Here is a 23,738-nt window from a genome sequence, read left to right on the forward strand (position 1 = left end):
GGAGATTTGTAGCAACCCGACGTTTGAGGTGAAATATTTGAGAAATAATTAACGATATGAATATGTTTTATCACATCATGCTATCTAATAATGATAATAATAATAATAATAATAATTTATTATATTAAAAGTGCTTTTGAATGAAAATCATTTGCAAAGCACTGTACAATTTAAAAAACAACACAAAGTAAAGGAGAAAATTGTACATAGAGATTAAAACATTCTTAGAGATTAAAACATTTAGGTGCTGGTGTCGAAGTGTTCAATAAAAAGGTGAGTTTTAAGATGTTTTTTGAAGGCGCTGGTGCCAATGGGATCACGCATCCAGGCTGGAAGTGAGTTCCACAGACTGGGTGCCAAGTTCCCCAGGCAACGGTCTCTGAAGACGCCCCTTGTCCGTGGTATGGAAAGGAGCCATTGGTCCTCGGAAGACCGAAGCCTGCGGTCCGGGGCACGAAGACTGAGGAACTCCTTGAGGTACTCCGGGCTTTGGTCATTATGTAAGACTAGATTTTGCTGATGCAGATACTCTAACGCCAACGGGACTGATACAGTTTTGCTAATATCATGTGACATCTACTAAAGTATTTGATAAAAAGTAGTGCTTGATAGAGATATATCATGACATCGTATTTTGTCTAGATATCTGCGCAATGAATGCTTCTTGGCTCAACTTGGCCCAGTTCAACATTTCTATGAGTATGATGATAATGATATTTTGAGAATTTTTAGAAGGTCATGCCCGCCTATAGTTAAAAAAATTACCACTTTTGATAAACAATATTATCAAAAATTTGAGAACTTCCAAAGTTCAAGACAACCCGTCCTTCTGCTAATGAAGAGATTTTTTAAAAAATTTAACAATGGTTTTTAATTGAATATGAATGATCCCTCATTTATTCATCATTTGGCTTTGATATGAGAACCTTTCTTTTGTAATCTTTAACTGAATGTCATTTGTAAATCTAAACAGGCTTAGCATTATAAGAGTTTTTAATTAAAAATGACTGTCTGATTTTGTCTATAGATTAGCAAAGCCGATCGATGAGATCGAAATGTACAATAATCGCTTGATGATTTTGCATTTGGCTATCAATCGAAAGGTTGGTGGTACAAGTCCACCCAAGGCTGCTACACTTGATATCATCATCATCATCATTAAAAAGCCTCGTGGGCCAGACTTGGGCCTTTGCCATGTATATTTGCTGACGGGTGCCTGGGGTCAGAAGGAAGCCGAAAAATAAGGAAACACTAAATATACCGTAAAACAAGAGATAGTGGTCATGTAGATGCAAAATGCGATTATAAAAACCAGGAAATGACTATTTGGCAAGCCCGGCTTACCAATTAAAACAACAACTTTTTTGGGTTATGAATGGAGAGTCGAACTCATTAATATTTATAGCTGTCGTAGAGCTCATTATCATTCAATGGGAAAGCGGTTAATGACACTACTGGAGTTATGGCGAAGACCTTAGCAATGTACCCAATAAATTTATCACGCTTATCAGTTAATCACATACTCTTGTACATTCCTCTCCATCGCTTTGTTACAAGAATAGTAAATACGAGTTTAGTAAAAGAAAATGTATCGAGAGCGAGAAATCGGTCTTTGTTAATTATGCCCATATCAATTCAGATATGACGCCACTGCTCTCCGATTGGCTAATATGTCGTAAAGGAGTCCGGCTCGCCAAACACGGTAGAACTTTTTACCTGTTTGGCTCAAGCCGGGCTTGCCAAACTTGGTCGATTTTCAGTGCTGTTCGGAAAAATGATGCCTGTACCAAATAAACCTGGCCTGAAAAGTAATAAAGGTACAGTACTTGATCATGTTTTATTCTCTTCTATCTATTTTAGGGAATGGGCTTAAAGATAAAGACGCTGAATTTTTATCAACCTTCATACTGGTAAGTTACGGACACACTGCGAAATGACAGTGGCAGTGTGAAAGGGATCCTAGCCTCAGGGGAGAAATATCCATGCATATTCACAATAATTATGCCATAAGAAGGTCAATTTGTTTTTTGTCATATCATCAGTATCGTTTATTGTCTTCGTGGCGCTGGAAAAAATGCCGCCCTGAGATTTTCGAAACTACTTGAAAAGAGGCTTAACACAATTGATGTAGCCTCCTGATTCGTGTAGAGGGAGAGACCCCTGTTGGAATCGCTGTCAAATGCAGTAGATGGCACTAAGGGTGGCCACATAATATTTGTATTCAACAATACATTGGCTAAAAAATATCACTGTGGCTGTGTTTCATCAAGGACGTTTTCTGAATACTAACTGACATTGTGCAAGAAATATTTTTGCCCTGGCCTACATACTTTCCAAGGTTACAGCGGTCTTACTCTAAATAGTCCCGGAGCTGAGCGACTTTTATTCAACATGCAAGCTACAAATGATTTTTTAAATGTGTTGTAGGATAGATCGAGTACGCCTAGCTACCTGACCATAGAAATCCAATTCTTAAGTTTTTCCAGTGTTGGGTGTAGGAGATAGAGGCGTTAGAATGTTTGACTTCATCATTGGGCAACGAGTGGATCTCTGTACAGCAGCACAAGCGTCATTGTACACGTAAATCTTGAACAGTTGGATGTAAACCCTATAAATGCATTACCAGACACACGGTGCTTCTGAAGGAGATTAGCATGTTTTCAAAAGCCTCCTTTTTATATGTTATAGGAAATAAAATTTTAAATTGGTTTCTATTGAAATCAAGGCAAAATCTATAAAGATAAACAAGTCATTTCCAACCACTGTGCCACTTAAAAACGTGCTTATCTCACTCATCAGAGGCACCATCCCATGTTTCTGTTGGTAAATTACATTTATAGGGTCTAAGGTGGTGGAAAAGTTCACCGAAAATTGACATTGTGTTATCTCGAAAACTCCGTGTGTTGAGATTATTATTTCATAATGATTAGGGAACAATTAGGGAACACTGAAATATGGAAAACACTGAAAATTACCACACTGACATAACTGACTCGATTTTCTTTCAATTAACAACTAGCGGAAGAACCTGATCTCTTAAAATCTTTTATTTCATTTTATTTTAGGAAAACAATCGAGTCAAGGAACTGAATTTGAGCCACAACGAGTTTTCGGACGTTGGCGGCGATTTGCTTGGACCAGCAATAGGTAAGTGATCGGTTACTTAGTGAATAGGTAGGGGAAATGAGCTCCATTCATGGAAAACCCTACTTTATCATTGCAGTGGTATTGCTAATTCATGCGACCATCGAAAAAAGAGGAAAATAAGGGAAAGAGTGATCTATAGTTTTGAAATGGGGATACATTCGTTTCCAATAATAAGCTTCATTTCCAAACTATTATTCCAGCTGAAAACGAAACATTAGATAAACTCGATTTGAGTTGGAATCATTTGCGGCGGTCCGGAGGTGTAGCAGTGGTTGATGGAATCAAGGTATGATATCAGTGCTACCAGGCATATTGTTTTATTACACGACCATCCCAAATTCTCAAGTGCAATTACATGTAGTTAATTGTACAAGCCATACTTTGGTGGAGGTAACGTCACGTTGATGATCTTCTGAAAGAAAAAGTATCGTCACCGGTGTAAGTATAAGTACTGCGCATGTAGTGGTTCAATCAACTTTTTGTACTTCTTTGAGATTGATGCTGATCAATACTTATCACTCAGATTGCCCCTATGGTTCTACGCTGGTTCTTACCGTTCGTTCCTAGCACCAACCTTTGGTCAATATCTTTCTCGAGTAATAATGACTAAAATTGAGGTAACTCCGCGCGTGCACACAATGACCGGTATAATAATGTATTGTATGTAATTTAGGGTTTTTTGAGAGCAACTCCGAAGTGCATCTGAACGATGCATGGCAGAGAATGACCACACTTCGGGTTGTATATCATCTTGGGGCGTATTGCTGTACTCAGTGGAACATCCTGATGCAGAGTACTAGGGCTATCATGCGAACAGAACCGAATAATCTGTTCGTCTTGCCTCACGTTCGACAAACCATCAGGTGGTGACCCGAGTCCGTCACGGCCGAGAAAGAACCCATTCCTGCGTATGACGTCATCAGTTTTCGTGAAAGATTTCCTGATCACGAGACGTTCTCCGTGAACCAAGCGCTGCATCTCGGCCGCTATTTCCGTTTGGGATCGGAATCTCGGGAAATGGCGGACTGCTTAATCAAAATGCATGGTTTTCTGTGTTAGGTCAGACGCGACGCAATGACGCCATACATACATGCAAATGAGTGATGTATATGTGGGCGGATTCTAGGGCATTTGCCCCCCGGACATCTGCCCCCCGGATCTTTCCCCCCGGACTTTTGCCTCCCGGACATTAGCCCCCCTAGGACTTCTGCCCCCCTAGGACATCTGCCCCCCGGACATTTGCCCCCCGGACATTAGCCCCCCTAGGACTTCTGCCCCCCTAGGACATCTGCCCCCCGGACATTTTCCCCCCGGACATTAGCCCCCCTAGGACTTCTGCCCCCCTAGGACGTCTGCCCCCCGGACATTTACCACCGGGGACAGTCAAAGAGAACTTGGATGAGTCGGTCAGTCCAAGAGTAGCAGGATGATCAGCTTTGGTCTGTATTAATAGATTTAAGAGCATACTTATGTGCATTACTCCAGGGCAATCCATAGGTCAAATGTAAGAATGGTAAGGATTGCTGTATTTCTTTTAAATGAAAATTACTGAAGGTAGCAGAATTACTGAAGGTAGCAGGTAGGCCACCCTTCAGTAATTTTCAGCACAAAATAATTTAAATAATGATTACCTTCTTTGACCTGTACTATAACTTCATTTCTTGATTGGTTGTGATGGTGGAAGGAGACGGAGGTGTCATGTGAAGTTTTCTATTTTAATCAAACAACAAACACGTTTCAAAACATCAGATATACATGTACATGTACTAAAAATAGATTTACAGAAACATTGTATGACAGAGGCATTTCTCAGAAAAGGAGTATCATTAGGCCACTTTAAAAAAAAGCTGGTTAGCGTCCTTACTTCTGGGAGGAGGTGGGTAGGGGGAAGTGTTTTTGTTTTTTTTAATTCATTTTAAGGCTGAAAATATAGCTGCTGAGCAAATAAAAAAAATCTGAATCATGATAAAATCCGGGTAGGTGTACATTCTAGTGTAAAATGCACTATACATTTTTTTTGGCTCTCGAGCACTTTGTCGGGTAGGAAGGGGGACGCCAACTAACTTTCTTTTTATTCGGGCTTAGCTACGCAAGCCTATCCCTTCACAAGCATCGGAATAGCATTCCGCGACGTTACTATATATAGAATTATCGTTACTATAAATAGAAAAGATGTATTCAGAAATCCTATGGGGGCTAATGTCCGGGGGGCAAATGTCCGGGGGGCAAATGTCCGGGGGGCAAATGTCCGGGGGGCAGATGTCCTAGGGGGCAGAAGTCATAGGGGGGCTAATGTCCGGGGGGCAAAAATCCGGGGGCAGATGTCCTAGGGAGGCAGAAGTCCTAGGGGGGCTAATGTCCGGGGGGCAAAAATCCGGGGGGCAGATGTCCTAGGGGGGCAGAAGTCCGGGGGCAGAAGTCCGGGGGGCAAATGTCCAGGGGGGAAGTGTCCTGATACCATGTGGGCGAACGGTGCATTCAGCCTGTTTCTCGGCGTGAGCAAGTCAACGGGATTGCGAAAACCTCTTCTTGTTCGGTCGGGAACGGGACCGTGATCGAGAAAATCTCGGTGAATCGGTTCTCGGAACGGAATAGCAAAACCTCACTATTCCGCCGACGAGCTGCTCGAATATTTTCCCTGGAGTCAAGACAATGGGTGATATGAATAAAGACTAGCAAATGCTTTTACTCCGGTTTTGTACAGGAAGGCCTAGTGTAAATGTACATGGAGATTTAGATAAAAGCATTTGCTAGTCTTTATTCATATCACCCAGTGTGTCTGAAGCCATTTTCAGGCGTATTTTTGAACATGAATACCTACATACATGTATCTCAGAGCCACATTGCCATTGTGGAGTAGGGATTATTGTTACAATTAAACTTACATTCGATTGAATTAAAGGGCATGTTATCCGCAACCATACTAAATTGTAAAAGTTTCCACTGACTGAGTCTTGTCATGATCATTCCCATTGATTTCTCACTCCTGATTTCTTTTGTATTTCAACAGTTCAATGTAATCGACTAAGGTGCTCAGCATGACATTTACATATTTGTATACTTTTGTAGCAAAATATCACTCCTGGCTCATACTGCGAATCCCCCAAGTCTCCGGAGATATGCAACTCATTTTAAAAGCAACATTTCCTCCTAAAGAAGCGTACACATTCGATTCTGTGCAGTACTCGAGTACACCAAACTGCTGTTTGAGTACGTAAACAATACAGAGAAAAGAAATTCATAAGCAATGAAATATGGCCAAAAAAGTGTCATCCGAGGAAACCAGATGGCCTCCAATAGTTGAGTATTGCTTTCTTAATGTTATTAAACTGTAGAGTTCGTGCTGGCCAATAATTTTTTTCATCTCCAGTTTAATTGCTTCCAGAACAACGCCAGATTAAAGGTGTGCAACTTAGCTTTTAATGGTCTTGGTACTGAGGGTGCCGCAGCAGTAGCAGATCTTCTTAAACAAAACAACGTCCTGCTGGATCTGGATATCAGCAATAATCGAATCACAGCAGAAGGTGCATTGCTAGTATCAAGAGGTCTAGATGCCAACGAAACACTCAAGTCGTTCAAGGTAGGAATCGAAAACTGCAAAGTCCAAAATTGTCCCCGAGACGATGCCGCCAGGTGTTCAAGGTGGTACATGTCAATCAAGTGCCATTGACTCAATGAGCACCTGTATGGTTATTTTTGGATCAGCCAATCAGTCTATGGAATTCCCATGTCCAGGTCATAACCCAGTAGCAAGCCTGATGTTAAAAAACAGTGAATGGCAGAGACTTTATGAAATCTGCAGGCAAACTTATAGAGATATAATGACATGCATGTCCCTATTGCATATACTGATATACATTACATGACATTGTACATTTTCTTTCTTTTCAATATAATTATTCGTTTCAGATGGGAAGTAATCCAATTTGCACGACTGGTGCCCTGTTCATTCTCAAGGCCATTCATAATGAACGAAGTGTGCTGACGAACTTGGATCTCTCGGTAAGGACGACACTTTCGATAAAAGATATTTCCGATGACAAATCTTAGTTTTCAGAAAACCACTCAGATTTTTACACGAGGATAAACGATAATCCCAAAGAAACCCAAAACCTGACTTCCCTCCGAAAGTTAATTATACCTTGAGTTAACCTGGCCAGAGTTTGGTAACTGGTATATTGTACTCAAATTATACCCCAGTGTTAAGTAAACCTGAGTATTGTGGCTCACAACTTAATCAAGCTGGACTGTGGACAGGATTGAACACTTGACACCTGATGGTACTCCTCATTGGCGCCCTTTATTCCTGATAATGGTCTTACAATGACGGTTTAACTGGAAATACAAAATAAAGGAACCCAAAGTAAACAAACTTGACATACAAATTATAACCCTCGATAAACACAACTGTCTCCACAGTCCACGTCACAACTGAAGACAACATATTTCACACTGTACGGTAGTGACACCTACGAGAAGGACGACAAACTAAACATGGTATCTACTGGTTTCAAATGACCAAATAAACCACAATAAATTGCACTAGCTGGCATTGTCTATATACTAAGCGTTCATAAAGATTGTCTGCACCCTCCAAAGGGGTAATTGATAGATCAACATTACAAATAGCAGAGAAATACTAGCTTTAAGTTGGTGGCGGGAAAACCCAAGACCACCTCCAGATAACTGAGGCCCTGCTGCCTAAACACCTCTTACACAGCCAAACTATGGCGTACAATAGACATATTTTACCTTTACGTTGACACTTACATCACGGTTGTCCCTTCAACTGCCTAACTCGAACAAGGCGGCACAACTTGTGCCAAAAACCCCAACTTTATAGGACAATTCTTCAATACTTCTTGACAAACTCATGATATTGGTGGTTGCGTCGTTTCCTCCATGAGCACACCGATTCCACCTCGGACACGGTGCATCCGAGTACAAAAAAGGGGAAGGAGAAACGACACTGAGCACAGCAACCATCTTTGTTAAAAATAAAAAGAGCAAATGCATGAGTGTAATCTTCCACCGGTGTCCCTGAGTCAAGTATGGGGTTAAATTTTGGAGGCAGGAAAGAAGATGTCAGACATTTTTAAGCCAGTCTGTATTCATGCTCTTGCCCAACAAAGGCATTAATTACTTCAGGGGGCCAGCATAGTGAAGCAGCTGTGCATTAGCATCGGCGACTAACATAGAAATTTGATGAAATATATGCTAGGAATCCCATGTCTGGAGATAACAAGATGGAGGAAACAGGAGGTACCGAAATTATTCTGTGAGAAGATAATGAATACATTTTTACTAAAAAACATTTACTCAGAGTTGAATTAGACTTAGAGCTTGCGTTCACATATCTGGGGTAAAAAGAGCTCAGGTTATAACTCATTGTAAAACTCCTATCTAACTCAATCAATCTTTACTCAAAACTTGACCACACTCGTTGTCTCAGCTGGCTCAGAGTCTTGACTCTGGGTAATCCAAGAACGAACTTTGTGTGCCGTGATCATTTTAATCGGATTGGTATCTGTTGCACAGGAGCTTATCTGTAAACCTTCTTCGGGAATAATGGATGGGCGATTTCAAAGTGAGTTTTTAGATTTAGTTTTAAAACTAAATGGAACACTAAAACCCTTGATTAAACCAGCATTGAAATGAGGTGGGTTTTAGTTTCATCCTATTTCAAAGTCGGTTTTAGCATTATGTCCGGTTTTAGCTTAAAACTAAGGAATGGTTTTAGTGTCAAAAACTAACACCGGGGCTAAAACTAAAATTCTCCAAAACACCAGAAATGAAATCAGTTCTGGTGTTAGTTTTGACACTCAGTTTAAGTATTATCCTATTTCAAATTAGGTTTAAGTTTCACACTGAAACCAATTGGAACACCAAGGTCTGATTTTAATCCCAGCTCGGTGTTATAATTTGGAAGATTTGTAGTGCATTTTGTATTACCAATTCCAATAAAACTAACACCTTAGGCATTAACACCGAGTGGATTTCAAAGTTGGTGTCGGTGTTGAGAAGGGAAAAAAATCATGTTGTTCGTACCATTTCAAGAAGTAGTTGCATGTACTTTGAACGCTGATGGGAATGATGATGGATGTGAAAGAAGACGACCAAATGTCGTTCGACGACCAGCAATGGAAGCGGTAACAATAGGGAAACAACAGTAACAACGACAACAACAACATGCATGTTTGGTTTTTCCAAGGTTTTATCTCTGCCCATCTTGATGTTAGTTTTACCTGCAGAATAAAACCTCTTCTTAGTTTCAGCCCAGGTTTTAGGTGTTTGGGTAAAAGCAGGTGTTGGTGTTAAACTAAAACCTCGAATTGGTCTTATCCAGACATAGGTTTTTAGGGGTAGAAATTAAGAATAAAAATGACACTGACACCCAACACTAAAACCAAAACCCAACTTTGAAATCACCCAATGTGTTTTATTTGTTTTTTCACCGGTACACGGACCATTTCTCCAGAATATTGTTTTTGGATATAGAACATGAAGTCTACCTTGTTCAGCTCATTTTTTTCGCAAGTATTATTGCTTTTAAAATCTGGAGAAGCCGCGTTCTCTGGAGAATGTCAACAATCTGATAATCATAGGTCATGACCGTCATGTCGTGAAGTATACCTATATAGGCGACTCTTGTGATCCCTAATTAGGAGTTCTTAAGTGCAGGTGGTCATAAAGGGCAATTTCGCCTATATTTTTGTGCCTGTTCGAAGGCGAAATACAGATATAGTGACGGCCGTCTTTGTTGAGAAAATTAGTATCATTGTCGGCTCTCTTTGACTTTATTCAACATTTCAACTCAAAAACTAAAATCAAAATGTCCCCTCCGCAAATTTTCAAAGTAACATGAACATTTCAGATAATCGATATTATACGCTCCTCATTTGACCAGTCCAGTTGTTTGGTTGTTAAAACAAATTTATGATTGCAAAAACTTTGTAATTTCTCCCAGTAAGATTTGGCAGGTTCTAAACCAAAATTGACTGGAAATCTATGCAAGGTTTTTAAACTGAACCGTTGTTCAAAACGAGTCGGACAGAATCAACACATATCTGCATAAACAACATTCAAGTGCTTCTAGACCTCTATCTTATTACTGAGTTAATATCGTATAGTAATCCTGTCTGCCCTTGGTTTCGTACGAGGCGAGAGGCAGCGACGCGACTTCCTTGGATAGGTTTTGTATGATCTCTTTGTTTCAGAATACACAAGTGGATAAGGAGTTCATTGAAATGAAGAAGGAGATTCAATCTTCCCGTGTTATACAGATCCTCCATGGGAAGGTTGTAGGCGATTTTGAGGTAAAAGGCTCAGCTCGGCGTAAGTACTTATATAATGAAGTGGGTGCAAAATAAATTTGACAAATCCATTGGCCTAATATATAGCGAGCTAGACCAAGCTTAAAGCAACCGGGGCTGAAAGTAACCAACCTCGCCACAAAATGTCGATTAGCTGAACACGATTTACGAAACGTTTTGTTGCAGCCTTTTTTACCGTCCTGTCATTAGGCTTACTGTATGCATGTATGGTAATTATTGGGCATTACTCAGTCGAGTCCATGATTAAACGGTGTTGATGGGCTCAGTACACAATTAAATATGCCATAGGGCCCGTGTACATTTTGTGTACATACAGGTGATTCAAAAAAAATTCAGTGCTGGGATTTTCATCAAATTGCAGAAGTGTAGTCCTATATCTTGTCAATGTCATAAGTGAATTGGAATAAGTTCCGCTGAAAGGGTGGATGTCGTCCTGGGTGCCGACAAATGGTACCCAGGTTCGAGATCGACTGGACAATAAGCACCCTGGGTGCCATTACGCTAGACAAATAGCACCCAGCTTCTTTTTGCCTGGCTTACGGATCTTAGGGACGAGGACGTTTCTTGCAATCTCGTTTTATCTCGCGCCGTGGTACTTGTGGCATTAGCAGTGCGCGAAATAAAAAGAACAGATGAACAGAAAAAAACGCGTCTAAAGGTCTTTGAAAGCACATTTTGGATGATTTATTCAGAAAAGGTGTATAGGAGGGATATATCCGAAATGTGTTTTCAATGACCTATAGGCCTAAAAGCGTTTTTTCTGTTATCTGTTCTTTTTATTTCGAGCACTGCTAATGCCGCAAGTACCACGGCGCGAGATAAAACGAGATTGCAAGAAACGTCGTCCCTAAGATCCATAAGCCAGGCAAAAAGAAGCTGGGTGCTGTTTGTCTAGTGTAATGGCATCCAGGGTGCTTATTGTCCAGTCGATCTCGAACCTGGGTACCATTTGTCGGCACCCAGGACGACATCCACCCTTTAAGCATAAGTTCCAATGATTCTAAACTGTTTTAGTAACGTTTTCGTGAGACATGTGAGAATATTACACGATGTGGGGCCGTGTTTACTGCCTGTGCGAGAATATCTTTCCGACCCCGTAAAATCTAGAAAAGGAGTTTCCATTTCAAAGGCGACCTGAATCATGTTAGTTGATATTATTGAAAATCAAAAAAGCCTAAAATGATGTTTGCATACATATAACTAACATTCCAGGCAGTATTGAGGCGCTGACAGGGCTTTTAACCATTTTATCATATTTGTCCACGATACCGCTGAACAGTTAATAGTGATCTCAGCCCTGTTGGATAGAGGTTCGAATACACATTACATGGCCATGTAGCATTATCCATTTACTCTTTCTTCTTTTACAGCACTTGTCCCAGGTACCCATGTTTATTGTAGTGATAGTGTCCATTGTGCGTCCACCACCCAAATGCCACCGATAACAACTTCAAACATGTTATACCACGTTACTCTCTTGATAACATTTGCTCGAATGCTTCTCCTGATTCACATTAACACACCCTGCTAATCATCAGCCATGGGAATGATTTCCGATGAACAGTGATTGCATCGCAGACATAAAGCATACACTGAACGAGAAAAACACAAATTATCGGTTTTGAGCTATCACAGCACATTTATAAGCATCCTTCGACAAGTGTTTGCTTTCTGTCATAACCACCTTGAATACCCTTTTTTGCCATTGCTTGCTAGGCATTTAAATATCACACTTAATGCTCCCATGATTTGAGAAAATAAAAATCATATTTTGATCTATTTTAAGCTATACAGGGTGAGTCAATAAAAAGGTAATCAAAAGGTAAAAGGTTTTACAGCTAACATTTTACCCAAAAAACAATTATCCTGGATGAATTAAAATTCATCCAGGATAATTGTTTTAAAATTCATCCAGGATAATTGTTTTTTTGGGTAAAATATTTGCTGTACTACGAAGTAGATGCAATGATTTATTCACTGATATATTGAGTATAATCTTCCGACAAATGTCCATCATGGAGCGCATCGCTGACATGGCCTGGCTGAGCACCATTGTTTTGAAAGTGGAATGGCCCCTCGTGGCTCAAATTTGGCTAACACAAGTATTCCAAGCATAAGGGGCTAAGTCAACAAACGTTTCAGTATCATTCATTCAACTATGTTGCTATCGAAAAGCAGCGATACTGAGCTTTTTTAGATGATCATCCCCGAATTCGTGTATTCTGTAAAACCGGCGAGAACTATCGCTGTGAAATTAGCTGTAACCACTGTTTTTGAAGAGCCATGGCGTTTTTTAAAAGCGATGTAGACACAAAATGCTTTGGCTTCAGTGTTTGGAGGTGATGGTGTTCTGTGATGCAAGGCCGCAAAATTTAAGTGAAGATACCAACTGAAAGTTAGGAATCTCTATATCTTTCCCTATATCTTTATACCATACACAAATTACACTAAAAAAACACTGATACCTTTGTCGGATTAGCCCCTTACCACCGGACTACTTGCAATTTTCTGTGTACAAAGTGTGAGCCAAAACAATGCCATGGCGCCCAGTGATGCACGATCGAAGGATAAAATCGGTACGTCCGTGGATCAGACGGAGCTCCAATTTCTTGGTACAACTATAATTGTATTAAAAGATTAATTATCCAAGACGTATTATTAACCCTTTACTTCTGGATTACCTTTTTATTGACTCACCCTGTACCATATGTACATGTGTATCTGACGAACTATTTCCGCAAATCTACGTTCTGTGGTAATCGAGGGTCATCCCCCACTTTATTGCCACCTTTACATGGTATGCTGCAAGCCAAGACACATGGTTCGGTTGTCTTTTTTTTAACATGTATCTTTTTCGGTGATCTATTATTTTGGCAAGAAAATTGGTACAGCACAGTTTAAATGTTGATATAGTTGGCGTTTTCGGGAGGCATCGGGGCGCTTTTGCAGCATGTTGCACTGACAAAATATTTGTGGATGTTGCAGCCTGCTGCAAAAGCGATGTCTCGCCGCAATATATTCAACCTTTTAAAAATATATAAAAATTTTTCAGCTTTTTGTATCAGGCTAATATAAGCTTGGAGAAACAATGCAATGTAGCCATTTAGGCGGCCCAGTACATTCGACCAAGCTATGACATGCTCTTCTTTCTTCTACAAGGTGAATCACGTCTCCGGTCTTTCGTCCGAGTGCAGCTTCTCCTACATCCTCTTCAGTCGACCACCGTTTCGTTTCCCTGCCACTGTACCCTACATGATGGTGTGTTCGCTAGGGTTCCCTCTGGCCATTGTCAAGTTACCTTAGCCTCCTCTTCTTGTCAGCTGCCAGCTGGCGACCGTCGGCTGGTGCCCGACAACCCTTTTTTAAGATGATGGTTTGAGGAGTAGTCTTTTGTAACAGTTGAGCTCGAAAGCATTACCATGCAGTGATTGATCTTGCTGCACTTCTCGATATTGCCTTCATTTCCCAGAGCTCTGTTGCGTACAGGAACTGATTTCACTAGAGAGTGTACTTTGAAAGTTGTTAGCACGGAGATTGCGGTTACACCATCCTCCTCAATTTGGCAGGGGTCGCTGCAACTCTCGCAGGTCTTGTCTTCACATGCATGCAGCTGCCTAGGGCCAATTTTATTCTTGTTCTAAGTTTCGCGACTCCATCACGTGATATCCCGACATCTACCTGATGCGCATGGATATTCTGATGATAATCAGTTATATCTGTCTTTTCGCCCACTTTCGACTTCAGTTGAATGCGATGCGGTGAAGGAGACTGAGAACTGCGTTCGTGATGTGAGGGCTTGGCTTATCACCAACCAACTGTTGATTAACGATGTGAAACAGAATTTATCATCATTGGTTCCCGCCAACAATTGCTCAAAGTTAACATTGACTCAATTAAAGTTGGTGTGACTGATGTGAACCCTGTCAAATGTGTGAGAAACCTCTGCGTATGGTTTGATTCCAATATGAATATGGAAACCCATGTAGGCAAAGTGTGCTGAAAGGCCTTTCGCAGACTTTATAACATCAGACAAATTCGGAAATTTCTATACCATATCATCCCGTTACTTGTGCATCTACACTGGCTTCCTGTTAAGTACAGGATCATTTTCAAGGTCTTACTTCTAGTGTTTAAGGCCATCCAGGGTAATGCTCCTCAGTACCTGGTTGATATGGTCAAGGTCAGGCAACCATTGTCTCATCATGGATTGCGTGTGGTGCCGGTTACGCGCTGCGTAACTTTTGGGAACCGGGCTTTTTGCTCGGCTGCCCCCAAGCTTTGTAACAATCTCCCTAGGAGTATTAGGTTTGCAGGAAACATAAGCCAGTTCAAATCACTCCTTAAGCGTCATCTTTTTAGGAGGTGCTTTGCTTTGTAAAGCGCTCGAGATTATGCTTCACATAATCGAGCGCTATATAAATCCTCTAATATTATTATCATTTATATTATGCTTGAGAGATGTACCATGCCGTCCTCTGTTTGGTTTTAACCAATGCAAACGAACTCAGTCACTTGCTTGAGTTGCTTGGCTTTGGTGAACACACTTATCTATTCTGCCCGGAATTGCCCGACACCATGGTCTTCATTTCGAGAGGCTAATATCCATGCCATAGCGTTCGTCCATTATGTGCGTGTTTGGCCCCCGGTCTCCTGGCATTTGCCTGGCGAGCCACACAGGCGGTTAATATCATTGGGCAACCTCACCTCTGAGATTGTCCAATAACGACTCCAGTTCAACGAGTGACTCTGTCTTTTAGATGTTCTCAGTGTTGATGTTGGAAAGGATTAGTGATAGGAGGCAAAATGTACATTGCCTTAATCCCAAGGTAGAGAAACACCCACTGATGAAATCGTCTCCAACGTAGATGTACATGTATACTCGAGTCATGTTACTTGACGCTGCTTACAATTCCTCTGTGGCATTGATGATATCTGGTCTGAAGTTTAACTTCCCCAGGTCTTCCCACAGACCCTCCGGTTAGATGCAATCAAAACACTTACTGTAGTGTTCAAAATCGTGAGTTCACACAGCACCCTGAGGTTTAAATTTACTCTGTTGTGGAATTCAGCTTGTTCCTAAAAGAAGTATGACCTCGACTTGTGGTGGTAGCAACTTTAGGATCACCTTCAGCAGATATTGCACAATGGATAGATTGTCAATCTAATGGTGGTAGTTGTTACATTTGCGCATGTTCCATTTCTTATCTCAATCTACAAAACTCAGCGTTGTCCAGTCCTTTAGCCAATTGCCCAGATTGAACAGATGGTCGTAAATTCGGTATTATGCATTTACCACGGACTCCCCGCCCCTTGCTAAGCGTACTTAGGAATGTTGTGGAATTTGAGGTACTCTTGTCACCTCTTCACAATTTTTGGCTTGTCGGGGAGAAATTTACCAAATTTTAGAAATTTGGCGTCTTCATTGCAGTGCAGGTCAGCCGGCTCGACTTCTGCTAGGCGAGTTCTTTCCAATATTCAAATGTGACGTTGCCTCGATTATATTCCATCATCACCTAATAATGATCTGTGTCTTTTAAACACATACTCTCCCAACTTCTTTCCAGAATTAAGTATCAGCACCGACGAAGACCTGAGTAATTTTCTTGGCACACCACTAGATGTGTTCCTCAAGACGGATCCTATGGCCATATTGAGAGCGTACGTGGACAAGAAAAATCTCAGGCTCATTGACTTCTTTAATACAGTCGACAAGGATAAGAATTATAAGATTTCCGCAGAAGAATTCAAGAAAGGTGTTCAGGTATTTGTAATGGACATGCTTAGTCTACCCTCTCACATCAGTCCCATTGAATTCAACCACTGTAATCAGAACACATCCAATTTATAAGGACAGAATTCGTCATTCTCGAGGGTGTAGAGTATCAACTGTAATGCATTGTCGATCTCATCAAGAACTTATGAAGACTAAGAACTTGGAACTTCAGAAATTAAATAGATTCAAGTTTTATTCAAAAGGGTGGGTAAAAGATTTCTGAACACAGATACTAAATGTTATCGATTCGTTGTAAACATATAGATGGATATCCGCTGCGGCTAATTTGTTAACATCATACGCGCGCACTCTCGTATCTCTTCAACATTGCTTTCATGAAGAAAAATTACGACAAACCGTCGTCCTGTTGAGATTTCTCTTGATAACATTATGATGCTCAACCGATGATGTACGGCTGTTATTATGACAAAATCGTATCCAAGTTATATTCTAAAATATGCAAGTCACGAGATAGGCGAGAAAAACTCCTTGTATCCAAGTGTAATCAACAACGTTCGTGAACCCTGACAGTGTTACGTCACGCCATCCCCTCTGTTGAGATACGAGTATACGCGTGCAGCCAACGGTAATGACGCAAGAATGACGTCATTTTGTAAACAATGATATCCATGTTTTACAAAGACAAACAAAATGATACCATATTTAGCTCTGAACTCTTACAGATATAGGAGATACAGAGCATTTTGTCGAGACAAAATTGATTATTTAATTTCCCGTGCTATGGCGTGATAATAATCAGAACAAATACAAAATAAAGCAACAACCAGACAATAGCAGTGATAGCAATTGAATAAAAGACGAATTATCTTGCAAAAGCACCCTATTGTCAAAATTTGGAACCTATGGCTATAAGGGCCGTTTAGACGACAGGCGAAAAGACCGCATTCGGATCGAATCTGGATGAATCCGGATTAAAACCACTCAAGGCGATGGTACCTTTTTAGTCCGGATGCAACCACATTAGGGCCGTTTAGACGACGCGAAAAAATCCGGATGCGTCCCGAATCCGGATTAATTTTTCGTCGTGTAAACGCAAAAAGATCCGGATCAATGTGGTTGCATCCGGACTAAAAAGGTACCATCGCCTTGGGTGGTTTTAATCCGGATTCATCCAGATTCGATCCGAATGCGGTCTTTTCGCCTGTCGTCTAAACGGCCCTATTGATCCGGATCTTTTTGCGTTTACACGACGAAAAATTAATCCGGATTCGGGACGCATCCGGATTTTTTCGCGTCGTCTAAACGGCCCTATGGATTCATGCACTTGATTGGGAACAACGTTTACATGACGTAGTGTTGGCCGTCGTCACGTCACCATGCATTTTACATTACTGTAACGTGACGAGAAGCGACGTTTTCGTAAACGTTGGTCCCAATCAAGTGCATGGATCTATAGTGAAGATGTTGTAGTATTAGAGCCGTTTGACGTCAGAAAAAAAGCCACATGCAAAATGATCCGGATCAATGTGGTTCCATCCGGATTAAAAAAAAATAGATCGAGTGCGTCCAGATGAGACCGGATTGCGCTGATTGTCTTAAGCTTGCAGCACACTGGACGCCAACTCCGGCGGCAAGGCGCGTTTTTTGCCGCAAGAGTCCTGAACGCCTGAAAAATCCGTAGTGTGCTACGGACGGCGTCAGGCAAACGCCACTTGCCGCCACTTGACGCCACTTGCCGCCAGATATCTAGCATGTTTGATTTTTGACGCCTGTAGCGGCGTCTGAACGCCAGTGAACGCAAGAAGGATCCAGGTGTGCTACGGATCGCCGCCAGAATTGGCGTCAACCAGCGTCAACGGCGAGGCTTTGGCCAATCAGCTTGCGTCTTGACGTCACATGATATCAAAATGGCAGCCCCAACGATTCTTGGAAGTGGGAGACAAGACCACTAATGAATATTCATAGGTTGGAGGGTCGAGGCCTATCAAGTAGACGAGTGCATGTTTTTTACTCTCAAGTACATATTTGGAGAGGTATTGAAAAAATATTTGCTGTGGCAAGTCTACAGATATAAATAAATTGTTTGGTAAAAAAAATAATTTTGATTTTTGACAACCTGGCCATAAGGGGGGGGGGTGGTTCAAATTTGGAGTGAAAATGGCCGAAATGGGTAAAAATGTCCACTTGTGTCAAACTTGTCAATTTAAAAAAAAATTTCCGTGGTCAATCACCAATTTAAATCGCACCAGTTACTCGCAAGACTAACCCGTATATCATATCCGAATTTCAGTTTCACAGCGCCACGCATTCTTTGATGGCGGGCATTTGAAATAACTGGAAATGGCTTGGAAAATCAATTGTGGTCTTGTCTCGTGGCGGAAAAGACGCTACTGGACGCCAATTCTGAGTAGGTGTGCTATGAGCGCGATCCACTGCCGCCAACTCTGGCGTCGAGCGGCGTTCAGTCGCGTTCAGTCTGACGCGCCTTGCCGCCGAAGTTGGCGTCCAGTGTGCTGCAAGCTTAAAGGCGCGCAATTTTTGAGACCTGAATGTGGTTCGATCGGATCACATCCGGATCCGATCCGAAGGTGTTTTTTTTCGCCTGCCGTCTTAATAGCCCTATCGGTTCCAAATTCTTAGTCTTTATTCATTCTTGATCTCATTTATCGCCCACATACAGTCATAAAACCATGCCGAAGAAAATATATGTTATTTAACGTTCGTCACAACATTTAATTTCGACATTGCCGCCTCTACAGGGTATCCCAATAAACAAAAGTAATAATCTTATAGCTGAGAAGAGCACATTATTTGTTTTCAATTGTTAAGGATATATCGCATACAATTTGACCCCCATGCAGGCTTAAGTTGTTTAAATTAAAAGTCATGCATAGACTCGAATTTTATGATTATATCGATCTGGAGGTGAAATCTGACAGTGAATTTCTCACACTCTGATGCAATTTATAGGTTGTTTTGTAACCGTTGGTACGTCTCATTCACAACAATATTCCAGTACGGATAAAGACTGCATTACATTTATCATGAGTATGGTTCTGAACGATTATTTCATTATATGTAGATACCACTTGTGCATCTAAAACTACTTGTTTTTAGATGGCAAACATAGGCCTGACGGATGACCAGATTGATAGGTTAGTGCGGAGGCTAGACAGTGTGGAGACAGACGGCATGATTGACTACAGGTGAGCACAACCGCAAGACTTAAGGGTTATTTTCTTTATTTGTGCGTGGTTTTTATGTTGTCCAGTGTGTTTTCAATACAAGATTTTAATCATTGACTGTCCTCTCGATCGATGGCGAATCGGGTTCAGTTACCATATGAAAACCGATAATGACAGTACCATCATCTGCATACACGTCTAGCGGTCAGCTGAACGATCAGATATACGCGCTTCTAATCTGTGAGGTTTTGAATATGTTAGGCTCTATAGAACCGGCACCATGAATTCAATAGCTAAGGACACTTTTACGGGGAGGGAAGGGGGGGGGGGCACTCCAAACTACTTCTCCGGTCCGTATGAATGTGTCTTCCTTAAACGATTCCGAGTCGGATTCTAACGAATTAACCGCAGTTCCCAAGGATTTCTATGCTTTCGAGTTTTCCATTTGAAATGTTCTTTCGGTAATACTAACAGCATGCAAGACGACATTTACTCTATGTTCACCAATCTGAAGTCGGTCTGGACGTTCGACCTTGGAGAGGGGAGGGGGGGCATTTTTATGAATCAGTTCCACATACCATGTGTATAGTACACAGATTACCCTGAAATAAACAAATCACAAGAACCTTCCAACGGAAAGTATAGACGATTCTTTTGCCTGATCTTCCAATTTCTTATACTACATAAAATTACAAAGAGTTTCGTTTTAGTGCACCTTATGGATTGTTATGCAGAACTGAAAATCTAGTTCTTTCTGAAATGTGCGTGCAATAGTTACACAAATTATCATTCTCAGCTAATTGTAAGGCAATTGTTTTCCAATGTTTATATCCACAGCTTGCTGGCGTAACAAAGGCCAAAACAGGAGAGAAGGAGAGAGCTTCTGAATGCTTAATGCCAGTTCAACGCTTTGCTTGCTTTTGAATATTGAAAATATGCAGCTGATGAAACCCAACGAGCAAATCAATTCGGACACTATAAATTACATCACTAACTAAAACATATGTTTTAAATGATATGCATCATTCAAGGCTTTTCAACAGTTTAAACAGTGAACTAACAGATAATGTCGCATTTTGGTGATAACGTATATTTGATTACAATCAGGTATATTTTATCATCAAACCTGCATATTATATACATGTATGCATACGATCTCAGTCAAACGTTAGCGAACACCTGAAATTTCCGGATGTCTTCTACAGTGTTCTTCATTAAAGTACACTTTTTCGTATATCATTCTTACTGTTGTGTTTTTTCATGATTGATCTGAGGTGATTGCTGCAGCAATCAAAAATTAAAAAGCTTATTCTTCTGTGAATTTCTGAAAAAAAACAGTATTTTTCAAAATCGTCGTTTTGCATGACGCCGTCCTCTTTCGAATGTAATAGTCATATGATAACATTGCTTTCCCGTTTAAATGGTCAAAATATAATTTACGGTAGAGAAGTAAAAAAAACTACTTTGGAAAAAATGTTCTTTGCGAACCTCTGCGAATTCCCCGTTTTACTCTTTGTGATCAAGTCATAAAGGTAAGGTTGCAGGGGCGTAAAGTTAATTCACTGGCAGCTATGCCCAATCGGTTTTGATGAGCGATAGGGACATTCAGTCATTGACGAAGGGCATTTCGACAAATTTTAATTGAAAGGCAATAAAGGTCGCATCAGAAATGCGAATGATGTTTTCCTCTGAAGTCTTTTTTATACAATGTTTTTTTCTACAAAGAGATAATGGGACCGTTTTGATCGGAAAACATGAATTTATGAAAGCATTTTTTTTTCGAAATGCAGCAACCACCTAAATCATTGTAAAACGCATGTTAGAAATCACAACCTAATCAACGAAATGATAAATACTTTGAGAAATTTCGATATTTCAATTTTTTTTATTTACCCTTGACCGAAAGAAAGTGCACATCACCCGCTTGCAATAATCATAAAACTAATTGTTTGTTTTTGTGTCTTTCTCCCTCACCATTCTTACAACTCTTCATTTACTGCTGTTTTTTGTTTTGTTTTTTTGCTCTTTTAAATGATGAATAGAGAGTTAGCGACTGGCAATAAAGAATATCAAATAAAGAGGCGTGACCTGGAGAAATTAGCGTTTGAAAGTACGTCTGGGTGAAGAGAATATCCTTAACTCGTGTGAAAAAGACGGCAGCCTTGCGATTTTCGACTAAAACTTAGTTTGATTAGTTTCTTGCTAAAAGCACTTCCAGTTATATTTTCAACTAACATGTCTATTGACCAAAACAAACTCTCATCATCAAACGGTTGACCTTTTTGATGAAAGGGCTGACGCGAGATTAAAAGATAATAGAATGTAAATCTCTAAGCTAAAACGGGCAAAGAAATGGTAATTTGATTTACAAAAACATATTCATCTATATTTCTCCGAGAACTCACTGGTTAGTCGACTGTGAATTCCGTTATATTTGATATCGTCCTTCACGCTGGTAAAATACATATTGACCTCATTAATTTAATCAGTTGCTAGCAATTGGATTTAGTTTGACAGTTGCTTTTATCTAATGCTTTCTTTCTGTTTTTTTCCTGTTTCCATCTGACTTTTTCTCTGTGCTTCTTGTCTATGCGCACCTTTGTCTGCCTGCTTGCTTGCTTCTTGCATCTCTTTCCTCTCGTGCTCTCGCCTCCTTCAACACCTGTCACAGGGAACTCTGCGAAGGCAACGTCGCCTACATCAAGGAAAGGAGGAGGGTTACCAAGCTCACTCAAGACCTGCTGAAGAAAAAGGTTGAAGAACGACCAGATGATAAACTATTAATGGGACTAAGAACAGACGGAAGCAGGTCGCCATTTATTACTCCTCTGGGAAGTCCAAAGAGCGGTCGGAGTCCTCGAGCGTCACCCACACTGGATGTAGGTGCAGGTGGGCCATTGGGTTCATTATCCAATATGCTGGATGTACCGGAAATCCGGTAGCACGTTGATTTCATGATCAACTGGGCAATAATCGAAAAGCCTGAAATTCAAATAAAAAAACAACACCTTGAGAATCATGACTGTGTTGGCTATGTATAAGATATCAAGAATAGATAAAAACTAAGTGTGTGTAAGGCCAAAAGCGTCCAATCTTTTCTGCGCACGGAAAATAACATGCATTTTGAATGATTTACTGGAAGGACATACCCAAATGAACAAAATGAGATCTAACTATGATATTATATAATTAAGGAAATCTCTCCTTTTCATATGCCTTTGCTAGAGAGAGAGAGTGATATTTGAGAAATGATACTCGCATATTTCAGATGGGTTGTAGGATGACTTCATTAATAGACACCTTTCTTTTTAGCTGAACAGCACTACCTCAGTCGTGAAATTGTAAGCAGTGTTTGATCGAGGCATGTATTTTGTGACGAAAATGAAGCCGCAGCTAGTCCGGAGAAGATATTTTATGTAAAAGCTTTCCGTTGTCGGAATTAGAGCCTAGTACTAGATGCAGTATTTCTTCACATACATGACTTGGTCTTTATTCGATCATACTTGATGATAAGCATGTATCTTGTAAATGGAATCCTGGTATATGATGATGTTGGCAGTCAGAAGTGCCTGGTGCGGTAGAATTGTAAATAAAATAAGTACACCTGTAATTAGAATGGATGTCCCCATCTAGGCAATTTATGAATAGAATCTGACACGTACCAGCCTTGATCAAATCCTCTAGACTCACCGATCTAAGACCGGTTTATAATTTGGAGGCATTATGAGCCAGTATGATATGCATTGAACAGGCCACGATCCTTTCATCTTGATTGGCTCACACTTGTTGGTATTCAGGTTGTCATCCTGAACTCTTACTATGAAATTGATGAAAAGGCGAAAGGCATATAACCCAACTATTGTCTATCCCAATAAAAACAAAGTTGAATGTCATCCAACAATGTCCAACGATAATGCGCATAGTATCTAAGGGGGCTTGGCTTGCATAATATCCAGAAACGGTCTTAGATCGGTGAGTTTAGAGTATTTACATGTATACTACAATAAGAATATCAAGAGTATAGCGTATGCAGCTATTGCTAGGACCATGAAAACTACCGTTTCTTGTGTTCGATTTACCTCCCGCAGCCCTTTCCTGGATCGCGGAGTCCGTGTTTACTAAATTCTACGTATAGCAGATTCGCTGTATAGTAGATCGGGGTTACGATTTTGAATACAAGGTTTTGGTGTTTGTTTAAGGTGTGGTAAAAACTAACCAAGAAAACAAACCGTGCTGTTGTAGCGACTTACATCTGCTCCTCAACAACACTTGTCACTAATACATGATCGTACTTCCATTTCTTCCAGTAAGCATCAAATCACGGCGAAAAAGCCGACT

General features: G+C 40.6%; 1 protein-coding gene across 1 annotated transcript in view; it reads left to right on the forward strand.

Moving 5' to 3' along the window:
- Positions 1 to 22,756, forward strand: part of LOC135484784 (leucine-rich repeat-containing protein 74A-like) — a gene marked incomplete at its 5' end in the record, with an annotated part of 33,141 nt that extends 10,385 nt beyond the window's left edge. The window contains 10 exons of the mRNA XM_064766465.1: positions 1,861 to 1,910; positions 3,066 to 3,147; positions 3,348 to 3,433; positions 6,533 to 6,727; positions 7,057 to 7,149; positions 10,365 to 10,482; positions 16,046 to 16,242; positions 19,333 to 19,421; positions 22,072 to 22,289; positions 22,713 to 22,756. Coding sequence (XP_064622535.1) covers positions 1,861 to 1,910; positions 3,066 to 3,147; positions 3,348 to 3,433; positions 6,533 to 6,727; positions 7,057 to 7,149; positions 10,365 to 10,482; positions 16,046 to 16,242; positions 19,333 to 19,421; positions 22,072 to 22,289; positions 22,713 to 22,756 — 1,172 coding nt within the window. The remainder of the gene's footprint in view (positions 1 to 1,860; positions 1,911 to 3,065; positions 3,148 to 3,347; positions 3,434 to 6,532; positions 6,728 to 7,056; positions 7,150 to 10,364; positions 10,483 to 16,045; positions 16,243 to 19,332; positions 19,422 to 22,071; positions 22,290 to 22,712) is intronic.
- Positions 22,757 to 23,738: the final 982 nt, after the last annotated feature.

Source organism: Lineus longissimus, chromosome 3 (assembly GCF_910592395.1).
Source record: "Lineus longissimus chromosome 3, tnLinLong1.2, whole genome shotgun sequence".
NCBI classification, from domain to species: domain Eukaryota; kingdom Metazoa; phylum Nemertea; class Pilidiophora; order Heteronemertea; family Lineidae; genus Lineus; species Lineus longissimus.